The sequence below is a fragment of the Benincasa hispida genome, chromosome 11 (assembly GCF_009727055.1).
Source record: "Benincasa hispida cultivar B227 chromosome 11, ASM972705v1, whole genome shotgun sequence".
NCBI classification, from domain to species: domain Eukaryota; kingdom Viridiplantae; phylum Streptophyta; class Magnoliopsida; order Cucurbitales; family Cucurbitaceae; genus Benincasa; species Benincasa hispida.
The window spans coordinates 37,296,114-37,309,714 of record NC_052359.1 but is presented as its reverse complement, the minus strand read 5'-3'; the positions used below and the strand labels follow the sequence as shown (position 1 = coordinate 37,309,714).

General features: G+C 34.5%; 1 protein-coding gene across 1 annotated transcript; it reads left to right on the top strand.

The window, feature by feature from the left end:
• Positions 1-4,016: 4,016 nt before the first annotated feature.
• Positions 4,017-6,448, top strand: LOC120090232 (21 kDa protein-like). Its single transcript, XM_039047788.1, has one exon. It carries the CDS (start codon positions 5,399-5,401, stop codon positions 6,257-6,259), a length of 861 nt encoding a protein of 286 aa, XP_038903716.1. The 5' UTR covers positions 4,017-5,398; the 3' UTR covers positions 6,260-6,448.
• Positions 6,449-13,601: the final 7,153 nt, after the last annotated feature.

Genomic DNA, 13,601 nt, shown 5'->3' with positions numbered 1-13,601 from the left:
AGCAATTTCCAATAATGGCTCCACAACTACATCATGTTAATGACGCTCAGTTAGTTGGACGAGCCTACGGTTCTCGGTATATTATTTTAATTCAATTTAATTTTTATATCACTGATCTAGTTAATTTAAATTCTAAATTATCAATTTGAAAATTTAGGTGTAGAGACAAATTTTGTGTGACTAGGACAGCCACACATGTAGTCAACCAGTATAGATACATGTTTGATCTACTTCAACTTGAACAGGTACATTACACTAAACCTAATTGATTATTTTATTCACATTTTTATTGTATTTGTCTTTAATATTCTTTAATATAATATTTTGTGTTTCAGGTTATATGGGAGCCGTACAAAATTATTTTGCATACTTTGCCTAATTTTTGTACGAATGGTCAAAACATATGGCGTACGATGAGTCCTGTCATATGTTTTCACATTGGTGAGTGACATCTTCCTGACAGGGTGATGAGACAATTCGGTTTTCAGCAGGATATCCCATCGCCTTATAATACTGAACCCGTACTGCATGATATTGACTTAAAGACTGGAGATTGGTTCGAAAAAGTTGCACATTTGGTAGTGCGATGGCACTATCGTGAAGGTTTATTGGAGTGGGGGTTTCTCTTGAATAGTTTGACACAAATGTCACTCCAGAATATATTCATTGGTATAATAATATCACAAAACGCTACATCACTCGTCCGGGAGCAGCTATGGGTCATCTGGTAAATGAATAAATATTATCTAATTTTTTAATTAAAATTTATTTTAAATATTGTCTAATTGTTTTATAATTCACAGAGATCGAACAACAGTAGACTCCGTGAAGTTGCGAATGATCTGAACCAGGTTCTTGTTATATGTATTGACAACCAAAGCTATATGGAGGAAATTCATTATATGTACGATATACCTATTGTTCCTCCACCAGCTCCTAGACGTAGAGGACCTGTTCGGGAAGAAGATGAGTTTGATGAGGTTGCATATAATGTGGAAGAGTTACCCCTATGACGCAGACGCAGAGTCAAACTGATTATGTTAGTCCGATGATGATGATGCAAGCATTTGGTTCAGGACATTATGACTTAGAGGCTGGTCCTTCGTCTTCATACGTGCATCGACATGGTCGGGGTCGTGGAGAGCATAATGAATATTTATATTATGAAGTGCCTGTAGAGGTACCAGAGTAACATCAAGAAGAACCCGAGCAACCTCAAGTTCGAAGTCGACGACGACAACCAACTCGAAATCAACGACGTCCGCCTTGTGGGACACATTGATTTTTGTAATTATTTTTATATAAATTAGATATTTAATTTACATTTTTTATTTTTATGAGTTATTATTTTTTTAATTTATTCTTTTTAGAGTTTAAATAAAATAATAAATATTTTTAGAATTTTTTTTTATAAAAGGGAAAATTAAAAAAAAAGAAAGGATTAGAAAAAAGAAGGTGGAATGTGTAATAATTATAAAGGAAAAAAAGGGGAAATTTGTACGGTATTCTTGCTCTTTATCAAAATCTCGCTCTTGCTCTTTATCAAAATCTCGCTCTCGCTCTCGCTCATGCTCACGCTCACACTCATGCTCTCGCTCTCGCTCTCAATCTCGCTCTTGCTCTCTCAAACTCTCGCTGTCTCTCATAATCTCGCTCTCTAATTTGATTGGGAAGTTTAGTGGCAAAATGAAGGAGATTCATTAGCTCGTTATTTAGTCAGACTTGCTGAGATGACAGAATCCGTTTGAAAACAACAATATTTTCCTAAAAAAAAAAGATCGAGGGTTCAAAATTTGACCTATCTAGGTCGAATTTTCAACCCTCGACTTATTTAAAACAACAATATTTTTACAAATAGTTTGAAAACAACAATATTTTCCTAAATAGTTTATAAGAGTACAATATCCTTTTAATTTTCCCTCTATAGATAGATATTTTATCCAATTGTTCATATATTTGTGGGTGCACTAGTCCCCTATATTTGTCTAGATCCCATTTGGTAATCATTTGATTTTTATTTTTGAAATTAAGTCTATTTCATTTATATTTCTTACCATAATTTACATAGTATAATGGTTGAATTCTTATCAAAATTCCAAAAACAAAATCAACTTTCTGAATGCTTTTTTTTTAATTCTCTAAATTTGGCTTAGTTTTTTTAATCATGGGTGAAAAGTAGATAACAAATGAAAAAGTTCAAAGATGCAAGTAGCTTAATTTTAAAAAACAAAAATTAAAAACAAAATGGTTAACAAACGGGATCTTATTTTTAACTATTTTTTCCACACATTTAAGCTAACTTTTATGCTGTAGTTAACTAAATTTCTAACCCTAGTTCTTTCTTTTTTTTTTTTTTTCTTTTTTGAACAAGTGTAGCCATAAATTAGGTGAAGGAGAAGAACGAGGGATCAAGACAATCTTCTTTATATTTATTTTTATTTAATTATTTTTCTACTCCTTTGCGTGAGATTGAAATTGAGATTTAATTTTTTTTCTTTAGATTGAGATTTAGATCAAATATTCTTTTTAAGATTTTTTTTTATAAAATAATGTTATCTTAATATTTATCGACAAAAATAAGGGTTGAAAGGAAAGAAATGATAAAATTAGGGTAGTCTCTTATCTTTCAAGTTAGTCTCTTATCTTTGTTTCAACACTACCACTACCCTATTTTTATCAATATTTATTGACAAAAATTTTTAACATTTGTTTCTTCAACCACTTTTTTAGAATTTTTTTTTTGCAATACCTTAACTTTGTGATTATTTTAAAAAATTGCATTATTCTTGAACTTACTCCAATAAAAGTGAATTGAATAGTAATGATTTTCAATTCCAATAAAAGTGGTTCAGTTTTATTTTAATTCAATTTAGTGTGTTTGTTGGTTTAATATCAAAGATTTAAATCGATAAAAAACCAAAGATTTGAACAAAGAGTTCCAAAATTCAATTTCAAAACTAAAAAAGATAATAGCTTTACAAAACATGATTAATTAAAAAAAATTGAATTTAAGAGGACAATCAAATCATCCCGATAAAATCAAATTCTTAAAGATTATTATTAAATATACAAAAATAGAAAAAAAAAACATCTTAGTTTAAATTAAAATTTGTAAATGGTAAGAATATCAGTATTGAAATCTAAAATTTAAATATAATGAAAACTTCTAAATCCATCCGTACCTAAATTTCAATGGTTCTAGAAACTTTATAATCAAAATAATTAATGTAATTAACATAAGAATTACAATTTTCTAAAAAAAAATCTCCTTAAATTACATTTTTATTAAATTATTCAAATATTAATTTTTTTAATCTTTAATAATAGATATATATTTTTCTCAAATTCAACTCAAGTAGGTATAATGTCAAAAAACACGTACAACACACATAGTGTTTAACTAGTAAATTAAAAAGGGAAAAATTTCCCCCTCCTTCTCCCAGCAAAGAAAATGAACATCACTATTACGATGCATGTTGTCACCATTATCTAAATTTATGGTAAACATTGTGATGTTGGGCATGAGTATGATGGCTTTGGCCTATGCTTAGTACGTACATAGACAAAGGGGAATGAGATGATATTGAATTTATATACAAATATCTAAGAGTCTGTTTGGTAGAGAATCCAAATTCTATTTTTAGATTTACTGAATTGACCAAATATGTGTTCATACAACTCAAATTCTATTTCTAAAGACTGTTTCATGATTCAATGATCTAAACAATGCAAATTTTGAAAACAACGTTTTTATGTTTTTATTGTTTCTATATTTTAAAATTTAAATTTTGAAATGCAGAATTATATTAAATAAAGATAAAAACATTTAGAATACAATATGTCATGTTATAAATTCAATTCAATTTTTAAGAAAATAATATGTATTTATGTAATGTATTATAAATTATATAATATTATAAAATAATAATTATACAAATTTATTTAACATAAATCATATTCATAAATAAATTAATAATATTTTATTACCAATTAAATATTAGTGGGTAACTACAACTAGTAGTTTTATGATTTGTAAATATATAGTATCAAACACATTTCAAACATTTGTTTAAATTAGAGTCTAATTTATGAATTTGTTACCAAATAAATATTTGAAAATATGTAATACTATTTTGTTTTCCTTGAACCCTTTGTTTTCAAATTTCTGTTTTCAGATTTCTTACCTCAGAGGCCTTAAATTGTTTATATTTTTTTTAGGTTTAAATCATATTTTAGTCCCTGAACTTTGAATGATGTTCTATGTTGGTCCTTAAATTTTAAAAAGTGTCCATTTTAGTCTTTGAATTTTGAATATTGTTTATTTTGGTCCCTAAACTTTTAAAATTGTACGTTTTAGTCTCTGAACATTCAAAAAGTGTTTATTATGGTCCTTATTATATAATGATGTTCTAGGAGAATTTAAAAGACATTTTTAATCCAAAATTTTGGTCATTCACTATTTTGGTATATTGGTTGTTGACATTTTATTCACCTTCATTTTGCTCAATATGTCTAGAGCATAGTCATCCAAAAATACAAGCTCCCTCAAATTTCTATTGAATAGTTAACATAATTTTAATAGTAGGGATTAAAATATACACTTTAAAAATTTAAAGACTAAAATGAATGTTTTTGAAAGTTTAAGGACCAGAATAAAATGATATTCAAAGTTTAGGGACTAAAATAGGATTTAAACCTTTTTTTGACAATATGTGGAGTGGAGGAATCGAATATTTGATTTCGAGGTTGATAGTACAAACACTATAGTAGTTAAGCTATGTTCATTTTGGCACTTAAAATCGGTTATTGATACGTTTTACTAGAAAATTGTAATTTTTTCTTATGACATTAAACTCGATGAGAATGTTGAATGAGTTCAAATGTTACTACTACTTTGAGTTAGTTTTTATATTGAAGGTATGACTGATATATTATAAAAGTTAAATGATATGTTTTACAAGTTGAATCATGTTCTAGTTAGAAAGCAAATATATAATAATAGCTGGATTAAACTAAATCCACAAAATGGGGGGAAAAACAGAAGAAAAAGGAATTTGAAACTTCACCTTGATTTTGGGTATTTTAGTTGTGAAAGAATGGATATCCAATAATCCAATGTACCAAATCAACCCAAAATTTCTAAAAATGGTTGTTAATGTTATAAATAGTAAAGAGAGAGAGAGAGATTGTGGTGAAAATGCAATCAGAAATTTTCAAAGCAAAAGAAATGTTAAGCTATTTCAAGCACTTACCTGATTAAGCTTCCAATGGCTGTTGTTCCCTTCTTCTACAAAGCCCATCTCTTCCATCAATTCCCTTCATAAACTCCTCCATCTTCCCTTCCCATTCACCATTCTCATCTTATTGTTCTCTGGAGGAAGAGAACGGCAGAATAAAAATGGAGCTCATCAATAATGTCTTCCTCCTCCTCGCCTTCTCTTCTCTTTTCTCCTCTGCCATTGCCATTTGTGTTCCTCGCAATGCTTTGGGCTTTGTATCAACTTCTATTCCACCAACCATTGAGCCGCAAATAGCCCCACAGACAACAGAGTCAGTTACGGCTTCTCTGCCACAATCTCCCTCAGCACAGACACCGCAGGTTGAGGTTACAGTTTCACCGCCTCAATCTCCACCGACACAAGCACCGCCGGCTACGGTTACGGTTTCGCCGCCTCAATCTCCCTCACCATCGACGAATTCCGCTCCGGCGGAGGAGGAGCAGGAATCCGCCTCTGAAGAAGACTCAGGACTACCTGAATTTCAAAAATTGCCTTCGGATAATTTGGTATCGTCGGTCGCATCAAGCACGACGACGGATCTGGTTGAGATCTGCGATGTGACTAGCAATCCTCAACTATGTAAAACCTCGATTTCATCTCAGATCCATGGAATGACGGTGGATCCTACTTCAGCATTGAAAACAGAAATTCAGCAATCGATGAAAGAGGTGACGAAAGCAATTGCAACATTGAAGGAACTTCGTAAAGATCCATCAGCATCGAATGTGGAAATCGCGTGTTACGATACTTGCCTGGAGAATTTCGATATAGCTATTGAAGATCTAAAAGCTGGATTGGAATCGATCGATGTTCACGACGTTGGTAGAATGGAGAGTGTTCTTACGGCCGTACTGACGGATCTGATGACTTGCGATGATACATTTGCAGAGATGGGAGTGGATTCTCCATTGGATAGTCTTAGCACGAGGATGAGCAAGTACGCCAGTAATTGCTTGGCGATTTCGAAATTGCTTCTGTAAAGGCAAAACAGAAGCGAGTTGGAGAAGAAGATTCCATTGATGGAGTCTGCCTCTTGTTCTTGTTCTTGTTGTTCTTCTTCAACTCAGAGCCTTCATTTGGAGAAGGTTTATTTAAACATTCTGCTCTGTTCATTCTATGATGAATTCATGGAATAAATTTTGCGAAGTGATTTGGTGGCAAATTGGCAATGACAGTATTTATATGACAAAAATAATATCCTAATTTATCATTTATTTTTTTATTCTTCATTTTTGTCATTTCATATACTCTTCTCTCTCATATCATTTTCTCAGCTTCAAAACCCTCCAATTTTATCCCAGTACCTAAAATTAGTTTTAATAATTATAATAATTGCCTAAATGTGAGTGTTTTTAACTCTACAGAAAACCTATGGACAAACATTGATCAAATTTACAACTAAAAACATTTAAGAAACAGCACTCTCAAAAACATGTTTTTCTTGTGTAGTTCGAAAATTCATTGATCTTGGTATTAATCTGTCCGAGTATTAAACTTTAAGACATAACCCGACTAACTTTTTCAAGTATTTAAACCCTATTTTCCATATGAACCTCTCCGTGCCGTGTAAGTCTTTGGAAATAAGAGTCAATTGAACCCCATAACTAGATACATACATATAAATTAGCATTCGTGTGAAATGTTAGACAATTATATTGAGAAAAAAAAATGTGGAGAGTTTTGAAGCTCTAAATCTTTAAATCAGTTTAAACTAGCTTCTAGATGTTGAGTGTATAAAAATAACAAATCAATATAAACAATTACCTACTACCATTAAATGAAGATTTTAAAATTCTTCCAATATCTAAGATATATATACTAGAAAAAACATTAGATGTCTTTTTTTATATTTTTTATGGGTGCCTCATCCCTCAACTTCTCCCTTTTATGATTTTTATATTTTTGATGGGTTCCTCATTCCTTCTTGTTCTACATCTACTTAAATTCTGAAATCGGAAAAAAGACTATGTTGACATTTTTTTGGTATCACCAGTTTATGACTAAAATTAACTGTCATTAAAAAGCAGTTTTTAAGTAAATATATTTTCATATTTGGAATATTAGAAATATATTATATTTTCTTTTATTTTTTGTGTAACCTTTCTTTAAAAAACAAAAAACAAGGAAATAAGTAAGAGTTTGAAAAACCTAATTCTAGAGAATTATTTCTCTAATTCTAGCTTCCATTGTCTTTTCATCAATTTGGGTCATTTGGAGCTGTCTCATATATGCATTGAAACTTTCATTCGTAGGACGTACCTAGCAATGACGAGGGATCAGTTACTAGGCCACAAGGACTATCTAGACTTATGTAGTAAGTTAGTCTACAGAACCCAAAACATCGGTTTTGATACGAACTGTAACGACCCGACCCCCTAGGACTTAAGTTAGGCCATTACTAAATACATGCATGCGTGGAACTCAAAACGACACTCGGTTATGGTGAAATAAATGCTAATTAAATAAGGTAAGTTCAAAAGACTTTCATTAAATTCAAATACTAAAACGATAGTAGGGTACCCATAAATCATAAAAGATAATAAATAAGTCTGAAAGATTCTTAAAAGTAATTTTAAATATCAAAACTAAAAGTTAAGAGAAACATGAAAAGAACTCTAAATCTCATGAGCGGAAGCGTAAAAACTAGTCCCAGTGGCTCGATTACGAATTTCGCTTGTCCATCGCCGGTGCATCTCTATCCTTACTTAAAACAACAACATGAGAGCATATAAACTGCTCTAGTCCTCATGGGACACATATACACATGAAACAAAAGGAGATTGAGTTCTATCCTACTGTAGTTAAGTATGCCCACTACCTCTGGTGAATTCTGAAGGAGACACAAAACTGGTGAATCCCGAAGGAGACACAAAACTGGTGAATCCCGAAGGAGACACAAACTGGTGAATCTCGAAGGAAACACAAACTGGTGAATCCCGAAGGAAACACAAACTGGTGAATCCCGAAGGAAACACAAAACTGGTGAATCCCGAAGGAAACACAAACTGGTGAATCCCGAAGGAAACACAAACTGGTGAATCCCGAAGGAAACATAAAATCTAATGGCCATCTAACTAATCAGTAGGAACACTTACTGTAAAACCCAAACCCTAATTACTTTAAGTCATGTGATGTCTTCTAATGAGCTAAATAATGTCATGTCTCAGGAAGGATAGAAGATGGAATACATAATAAGCATATGAATGAGAACATGCCATCTAATGAGGAGTAGTGCTGAAGTAATATTGTGAGTGAAGTTACAAAAGGAAATTTTAAATCCTAGCCCTTCATCACCAATAGTGGGTCAGGAGGCACAAGGAGGGTGCATGCTGGATTTTGGGCGGTAATATAAGCAAGAAGGTCGAATTCATGGGGTCAGTTTGGACAGACTACTTACGCTATTTGTGTAATTCCAGTGGCATTCGAAAGTTCTGTGTGTCTATTTTCTGTGGCTGAGCTGCTAGAAGGAAAACTCGCCGGAATAAAGCCGGAGGGACAAAATAAAAACAATGGGTTCATTTCTTAGGTGAATCTAGGTCATCAATGAAGAATTGAAGCTCCAAGGTGAATTACGAAGCGTTTTGAGCTAAAAATTTGAGGTAATATTGTTAACTTAGTTATATTATAGAATGAAACTTTTTAAGATGAGGCCTGGAAATCGAGTTATATAATTTTGAAAGTTGAACTGGAAATTGTTGAACAAGCAGGTAGCAGCTTGAATTGGGGCCAATGATGAAGTTTTGAATCTTCAGATTAAACGACGAGGAATTTTGAGCTGAAATTTTAAAGTAATATTTTTTAACTCAATTCTAAACATGTTTGTAGAAGGAAGTTTCTTCAAAAGAGGGTTGGATTTTAAGTTATGAATTTTTGAAATTGTAATAGAGGATCTGGGCATAAGCAGACAACTGCTTAGGAAGATTAAGCAGGCAGCTCAAGAGCGAGAGTGAGAGGTGGATCTCGCTGGTTTGCACTGGATCTCACTGGTTTTGCGCTAAATCTCGCTGGAAAGTGCCAAATCTCGCTGGTAAATCTCGCTCATAAGGATGATCTCGCTCATGTGGGTGATCTCGCTCATGATGATTTTCTCGCTAGTCATGCTGATTTTGTTGATAAAAGATCCATTAGTAAATGAACTATTTGAGGTATTTTGCTAAGAATTCTAAATAGTTTAACTGGGAATTATGTTCTTTCAAGCAAATAAGAGCTAGGAGAGGCGTATAACCCGTTAAAAGGCCAACGAGCTGTGAGTGACTATTTGATGACTTACTGTTTTAATGATTTAGAAACTATGATTTCTTGAAGATATTTCTCATGCTAAGTGTTTAAATGAAGTGCCAAGCAACGTGTTTGTGAAACTGTTTCTCATGCTAAGTAAAGCATGTTTTCTATGGAATTAATATGATTTAAATATGTTATTTTATCCAAATACTTTCAGCATGTTTAAGTAACTCCATTTTATGATGAACTAGTATGATGGATGAACTAGTATGATAATTTGAGCACTAAGCCTTAGTGTTCAAATGTTTATGACTAGATTTACTTAAAACGCGATACCGAAGGACATTTGAGAAGGTATCCGCCTAACCAGATTTCGAAGGACATTTGAGAAGGTATCTGACCAACTTGGTATCGAAGGACATTCGAGAAGATACTGGATCAACTTGATATCGAAGGACATTTGAGAAGGTATCTTAGCAGCTCGATACTGAAGGATGTTTGAGAAGGTATCTGAGCAGAAGTACCTAAGGATACTGAAGAACAATGAGAAGGTATCCTAGTTAAGTATCTAAGGATACTGAAGGACAATGAGAAGGTATCCTAGTTAAGTACCTGAGGATATTGAAGGACAATGAGAAGGTATTCTAGTCAGGTACATAAGGTACGACGGTACTCAGTTATAACCACGTGCACGTAGGTAATACAACGTCGAGGGACTGAGCAAAAGGGGTTCTCCCCGATTAAGGTTGACATTGAGGGTTAGAACTAGTAGTTCACTCTCAACTAAGGATAAAGACAGTCGTATATTCTCCTAGGCTAGAAGGATAGTTTGAAATTTCTAATACTTATTAATGTTTATCAACGCATGATGTTTACTAATGTATGAGTTTTCCAAGTATGTTTTCCATGTCTAACGCATGCTAGTGGTTTTACATGCTAGTTCAATATGTTTTAAGCCAACTTATTTCACAAAGTATGAAACATGTGTTAGGGTTAAAGTTAAGGTTGAATGAAGCTTGACGTACTATGTTTTAAATACCTAAGGTTGCCAAAGTACATGCGTTGGTATTTCTAAACATAATGAATAGGGATACTGAAGGTAGAGAAGGTATCTAAATAAATTTACCTAAGGTGTTGACAGTACATAGCAATCTCCATGTGTATGTAGGTAGGTCTGAATGAGAGGTCGAGGTATGGGTCTCTTGGCCGATAATAGATGTTGGGAGCTAGAGCAGTGTATGCTCGTTCTCAACTAGGGATTAATGATGATTATTGATGTTTAAGAGTTGTTATCAACGTTTATGTTTTAAGGATGTTGTTTGAGATGCCATTGGTATATTTAAAGAGATCAATATAGGGATCTCTTCTAGCCATAGTTTAATGTGAACAGGTCGAGGTAGAGGTCTTATCTGGCCATGACTTGACGTTGGGAATTAGAGCAGTGAATGTTCATTCTCAACTAAGATTCAGGTTTTATTCTGCTGCTGCTCTGCCACTCAAAGAAATAGGTTGAAGGAAGCATAATTGAAGACTAATGTTAATTAGTACACATGTATCTGTCTAGTGACTAGTATTCTTGATAGGGCTCACTAGATTGTAATGTCCATGTATGAACAGTGCTGCCGAACCCTGTAGTGTAAATGTGGTAAGTTTTGAGTTAATTTGTATGTATTCAGGGTTTGTGCATTATTTAACAGGTAAGATAGTCAGTAAGTGCCAGTAAAAGGGTTGGTAACTGCTGCAGTCACCATTCCATCCAGGTTAGGAAGGTAATCTGGAGCGGGATGTGACAAATTGGTATCAGAGTAAAAGGTTTTGGGAAAAGAGGGGAAAAGTTTATATATGTAAGTCTGAGTCTTGAGTCCTTAGCATGTGTACTACCTAAGTAAGAGGAAGATGTCAAGAAAATTGGCAAGTAGAGCAGGTAGACAGACAACGGGAACCCTGACCCTACCTTTAGAAGTTTCGATACTCGAGGGAATTCAGATTTTAGTGAACAAAAAGGTCAAGACCTGGTAAATCAGGAAACGACTTCATGCGTGGAGTCAAGGATTCCACAGACAGGAACAGATCTTCAGTTAGAAGATAGAATATTTAACAAGAGGTTGGCAAAAAGTGTCGAATCCATTCTGGCAGATTCATAAAGGAAGTACGATATTGAGAATAACCTAATATATTGATAAAGGACGGAAAGCTACAAGTCAGTATAGGGTAGGAAAGAAGAAGCCAAGACTTGTGGTTAGTATGGATGATAGATCAAGGTTTTGGCATCCTACCGAGCTGGTAGCTGGTACAGGTAAGAAACCCTTATGCACGAATTGTGGTAAGCATCATCAAGGGACATGTTATAAAGGGAAAAACGTATGTTTCCGGTACGGACAGGCAGGACATTTCAAGAGGGAATGCCAGCTAGGTCGAGAAGTTCAAATAGAACACAAAATAACTTTACAGACGATGGACAAACCTAGTGGCTCGGAGCCGAGGAAGGAATTCAAAAGAAGAAAAATGAGAAAGGAAGCAGGACGACCTCAACGCCAGGGCAGGTTTTACGAAGTGTCCTACCAGGAGGCAGAAGAGTTACCTAATGTTGTTAATAGTAAAGTAACTTTATGTACCAGTATATTTAGAACCCAAAGGACGACGACTTGGAACCTTCGAGATACTAAAACCAAACTCTCCATCAGTCCAACAACCAAAAGGTGCCCAACAATCAACGACAAGGGTCACAACACTTACCAAAAATACTTGCCGAACGAACTCGAATCCGCTAAACTGCACATTGCACACTCCAAAGTACTCCAATCTTGGATCTGGATTCCAAATATAGAGATAACAAATTTTTAACTCAAAATCCAAATGGGTACTCAAACCAGATCAACCAAAATCTTGCCCAAAAAAATAATCAATCGCTTACTCAAAACACAAGTCTAGTAGCATAGGTGGATCCCGGTGACGAACAGGGCTAGCGGCACTGAAAGCATCCGGCAGTGACACGGTGAGCGACAGAGGAAGGACTTTGGCTCGAATCTAGGTGGAGGAGAAGGACGTGCAGTGAAGGAGTTGACTAGGGAAGAAGCTTCCACGGCGAGCAACGGTGGAGACCGACTTGGGCTCGGGCGGCGGCAGGAATCAGATCTTAGGCAGTGCGAATGGTTGAGGCACGAAGAAGCCGAAATCGAAACTGGGCTGTTCGTGGCTCGGATCTGGGTTGGTGGTCAAGGTCAGCGGCGAGGAGATGCTGGTCGAGGTCGGCGGCTACTAGGTCTGCGTGAGGAAGAAGAGGAAAGGGAGGAAGAAAAAGAAAAAAAAAAGGAAAGAAAATGAAAGAAAAAAAAAATATTATATTATATTTTATTCTTTTCTTAATCCACATAAATTCTTTAAACTCCCTTCCTTTCAAAAAGATTTAACTCCTGCCATTCAATTCCAACATAAATATTTTCCAACGTCCATAATTAAATTCCCGCAATTACACTTAAGTTCCAAAATTCCAAAAATGTCCTCAATTAGTAAAAATTACTGAAATTACATTAATACTACTAAAAAAATTACGGGGTGTTACATCCGTCCCTCCTTAAAGAACTTTCGTCCTCGAAAGTTCATTCTTGAAAAAGTTCTGGGTACTGGGCCTTCATGTCATCCTCTCGCTCCCAGGTAGCCTCCTTGAACTGGTGATTCTGCCACAGGACTTTCACAAAAGCAATTTCCCTGCGACGCAATGTCTTTACCTTTCTGGCGAGGATCTCTACAGGCTTCTCCTTGTAGCTCAAGTTGTCATTCAACTGCAAGGGCTCGAAGTCCATTATATGGGATGAGTCTGTTTTATACTTCCTTAGCATCGAAATATGGAAGACATTATGAATTGAAGACAGTGCTGGGGGCAAGGCCAAATGGTAAGCTACGGGGCCAACTCGTTCCAGGACCTCGAAAGGTCCAATAAATCTCAGACTCAACTTCTCTTCCTGCCAAACCTCATAATACCTTTTAATGGGTGTCACTTTGAAGAACACTTTCACACCATTCTCAAATCCAAGTCCTTACATCTTACATCGGCATAGTTTTTCTGTCTGCTCCGAGCTGTTTGCATACTAGCCCTAATCT